At 40.3% G+C, this 4,282-nt stretch overlaps 1 protein-coding gene across 1 annotated transcript; it reads left to right on the top strand.

The window, feature by feature from the left end:
- Positions 1 to 991: 991 nt before the first annotated feature.
- On the top strand, positions 992 to 1,525 carry LOC149244195 (uncharacterized). The gene has a single exon (XM_089367939.1). The coding sequence runs from the start codon at positions 1,055 to 1,057 to the stop codon at positions 1,508 to 1,510; it is 456 nt and encodes a 151-aa protein (XP_089224065.1). The 5' UTR covers positions 992 to 1,054; the 3' UTR covers positions 1,511 to 1,525.
- Positions 1,526 to 4,282: the final 2,757 nt, after the last annotated feature.

Below are 4,282 nucleotides of genomic sequence, written 5' to 3'. Positions count from 1 at the left end.
CAACAGATGAAACAACCGCCTCTGCTCGCGCTGGGGATTACGTATTAGTAACTGCTTCTTCCGTTGCGAGGCGATGAACCACCGGTAGTAAAGGCGGAACCGGAGCCATTTGAATTTGATCCCATTTCCACTCTCCCATAAGATGCTCGGATTTTCTTATTCTCCGTATTTTTATTTTTAGTTTGAGTTTTACATTATAGAATGATCGACCACAGAAAATCTTAATACAGGGACTGTTGTGTTCTTGTAAAAGAATTAAATGCTACTGTTAAAACCACTGCGAAATTCAGATCTTGGAAAATCAATGAAGACATGAAGCTTGAATAAGAATTAAGGACTTCAAGACTTCTAAACGCAAGAATATGCCTATTCTTGGAAAATTTCAATCTCTGTAAATACCTTGTGTTCATCAATCTCATTTAAAACGCGGCATTGTTATAAAGCGCGGCATTACACAATCTCATTTAAAACGCGGCATTGTTATAAAACGCGGCATTCTTAACAATGGGGAAAATGAAAATGCAAACGGAAAATAAAGGCAGAATCATGTAATTGTATTATCATTGGCATGTAAAGGCGCATGGAATAAAAAAAAAGGAAAAAAAGTTAGTGGACTATGTGGGCCTTCGCATGAGAGCCACATGCCTTGCCACTCTATCCTCTATCACCATTACATAGCATGCAATCCGTAACAGCGCCACTTAAATGTTGCATCAAGCTAACATATGTAACTCATTCAAAAAGCCAGCGTTTAACACAGAGCACCCACTAATTGTTCCCATGTAGACCAATTAATTCCTCCCATGGCCTTCGATTCACCTGCTGTCTGGCTGTTCTGGTCTCTGTAATCTCCAACGTCTTCAATGCTCGTTAACCCAACTTACTCAACATCAAAACTCAAACAGCCAAACTCACCCCTATACTTCCTCAAAATTTCTTCACTCCAATTCGACTGAATGGCCTTCAATTCAGAAGCAAGGTACCAGCCTTCTTATCTTGCAGTATCAAAACAACACCGAGGGCCACTCTCTCAGATTCTGCTGACTTCGAAATCATGGAAAGAGACTGGTCATTTCTGGAGAAAAACAGCTCCAATGGAAAGATGAAGAGGGTAGTGGATGCAGCACAGGTTGAGCAGGACTCCAGAGTAGTGGTCTGCTTGGGAACCCAAAAGTTTGTGGATTACCTCTGCATGACCACTCCCTGTGTTCTATCAGTGATGCACTATTCCTTGCTGGAGTTGGCTAATATAAAGGAGAAGCATGACAGTGTGAAATGCAGGCAAGGGGACATTGTGGGCATGCCCTCTTCTTTGCCTCCCTTGGATGTTGTCTTCATAAACTGCCTTCCTGCCTTGAACCACTCTCTTCCAAGAATTCTTGACGCCGTAGTCCGACGCTGTGTACCAGGTAAGCTTCTTCATGCCTTTCCGAGGCTCTGCGGGATCACCCACAATCTTGAAGCAAGCTCGCAACCCGTCAATGTTGGCAGAAGAACTGGAAAAGCTTGAAAGGTATGCTCCAAGGTCAAGATCATACACTAGAGGTAGATCCGAGCTGCTACAGGTGACTCCTCAGGTTTGTCTGAGCTACCACAGGCTAGTCTCCAAAGAGCGAAAATGGACAGTCCTCTCATGTTTAAGCGCAGGTCCGAATTCTGGAGTCTGAGGTGCCACAGGTCTGCTATAGTCCAAAATGGAGCTCCTCTTTAAGTCTGCAACAGTCTGAAGTTGATAGACCTTTCACAATCCTCCACAGTGTCGAGTAGGTCTGTTGCCACAGTGCCGAGGTAGTGCAAGCTTAAGCCACAGATCCCAAATGTTACAGTTTGCCACAGTCCAGGTAAAGTGTAATCTGAGCTCTCGTCCATCTGTACTGCAACTTGCTTTCCATACACACAAGAATGTAAACAAGAATGTAGATAAGTACAGTTCCTATAAAGTTTGGGGTTACTAAGCATACTGTTATGAAAAGCTTGAACAATAGACCATGTAAAGCTTGAATAATAAACATAAATTATTAAAATCGCAAGGACCAGGAATATTAGCGAGCCAGAGAAAAGTTTGTCACTGTATCAATAGATTAGGAGTAAACAAGAATGTAGCTCAAATACAGCAAGTTTGGAACGTTATTCTGCAAATACCGGCAATATTAATACGGCGGCGTCTGTACACATACATCAAATTTGCAATGAATTTAGGTTCAAGAAAACACAAACTTACCAGAAAACGTTATTCTGCAAATACCAGCAATATTAATACGGCGGCGTCTGTACACAGTTTAAACCCTGCTGCTCGCAGATTGTAAAGAAAAACCGAAAATCCCCGGAGTCACAATCACAATGCAAGGTGACAAAGGAGGGTAGCAGTGTATTTAATGAGATGCAGTGGGCCGACGTCAGAAAGACACGGGTGCAGGGCATGCACAAAGACACGGGTGTAGGGCAGGACCTCTCCACAGAGCGCGTACATTGTAACAGGGAACACCACCTTTGCATACCCGCCAGCATACCCGCCAGAAGTAATGCTAGCATTAAAACCATACACCCCTGACGGTTAGCTGAAAATGCACCGCACTTAATTGCTTTAACATATGGTTTAGGTTCGGATTACCTTCGGATTACGTTAGGTCCTCGGGAGGAGGCCAAATAAGGTGATTTATAAATATGTCTTCAAGAAACTTGGTATATAGTTGATGAGCGGGCATCAAAAGCAGGTCAATTAATGCTAAATAGCTCGCGAACGATTACTATAGTCCATGCCTGAGGGCAGGGACTAATAATAAATTCAATCCTATAAGTTCCCGCTAAAGAGTATTATTTCCATGGTTTATATATTAAATGTGTAATTAAATATGTAATAAAAAAATTAAAAATACTATTAAATACTTATAATTAAATGTTTAATTAAAAATAATTGAAACTTTTGTTAAAAAGTTTTAAATTATTAAAATAATATTTTACTCCTCTAAAACATTATTTGGAAACCCCTTATCGGGGTGAGACAAGGTAGGTGGCGACAGAGGGATCCATGCCTCTTACATGATATTGAATATCGGGCAAGGTTGGTGGACATGGAGTTGCTCACACGCAATATCCACCATGCCCAAGGTGGTGAGGGGAGAAATTACTACCTAGTGTTGGCATTTGATAGTCATGCACCTTGGTTAATCGGATTTCTCTTAAGCACTGAGGCAAGTTTTAGGAGAACGCTCTCTAGAAATTCATGTTGCTTTGGCCCGGGATATCGGGACAGGAAGGTGACACTTCAGACGACTTTGGGTCAAACCATCTCCATAGCAACGCATTCAATGGGTATGTCAACACAATGAAGCCCTCATATCATAATTTCATTATAATCTGCTTAGTTTTGCTTGGTTTGTTGTGGGTTTTATCGGCTTTGAGTCTTTCGTTGAGATACCATGTATATGTTTGAGGTATATAGGGTTAGTTATTTTCTTTTCATATTTATCAAACTGAGCAGCTTATATGTGAGGAGCTTCATCTATAGACTTCTTCTACACTTTTCCATTAAACATCAAGAATATATAGTTTACAAGAAAATAGGAGAGTTATAACAAATTCCTAAAATGTAGGAACTAAATCCTAATCTAAGGCTCACACATAACTAGTGAATTCACTCTCTCCAATAATGCATTTCTCCATTAACTTTAACACTTACCCTTAATGGAGAAAAGGTTCACTAGTACTCCTAACATCTCCCTTAAAAACTCAAATTTAATTCTTCCAAGAGGCTTGGTAAGCATTTTCACAAGTATTATAATATCCAATATGGATTTCCTTTAAATGAATCTTCTCCCTAACAAAGTGAAACTGTGTATCAATATGCTTTGTGTTTTTATGAAACATTGGATTATTTGAAAGTTTGATTGAGCTCTGGTTGTCAGATCTGATAACTGTTACATCTTTTTGTTCTTCTCGAGCATCTTGGAGAAGTCTCCTCAACCAAATTGCCTCACACGTTGCTGCACACATTGCTCGATACTTTTCTTTTGCTAAAGACAAGGATACAATGTTTTGCTTCTTGTTGCTCCATGCAATGACCCCAGACCCAATGTTGAATGCATAACCTGTTATGGATCGCGAATCATCTAGATTTTTGGCCGAATCTGAGTCTGAGAAACCTGTCAATCTAACATCAAACAAATCAATATATTTAATACCAAAGTCTAAGGTTCCTTGAAGATACCTTAAGATGCCTTTCACTGCAACCCAATGATTCTCAAGAGGCTTTGACATGAATTGGCTCAATACACTGATTGCA

This window comes from Pinus tabuliformis, chromosome 8 (assembly GCF_031772625.1).
Source record: "Pinus tabuliformis cultivar Carrire ecotype Pingquan chromosome 8, CPIR1, whole genome shotgun sequence".
NCBI classification, from domain to species: Eukaryota; Viridiplantae; Streptophyta; class Pinopsida; order Pinales; family Pinaceae; genus Pinus; species Pinus tabuliformis.
This window is presented reverse-complemented; position numbering and strand designations above follow the sequence as displayed.

Excerpts from the sequence above, each read along its gene's own strand:
- LOC149244195 (XM_089367939.1), top strand. The coding sequence starts at position 1,055 with ATGGAAAGAGACTGGTCATTTCTGGAGAAAAACAGCTCCAATGGAAAG.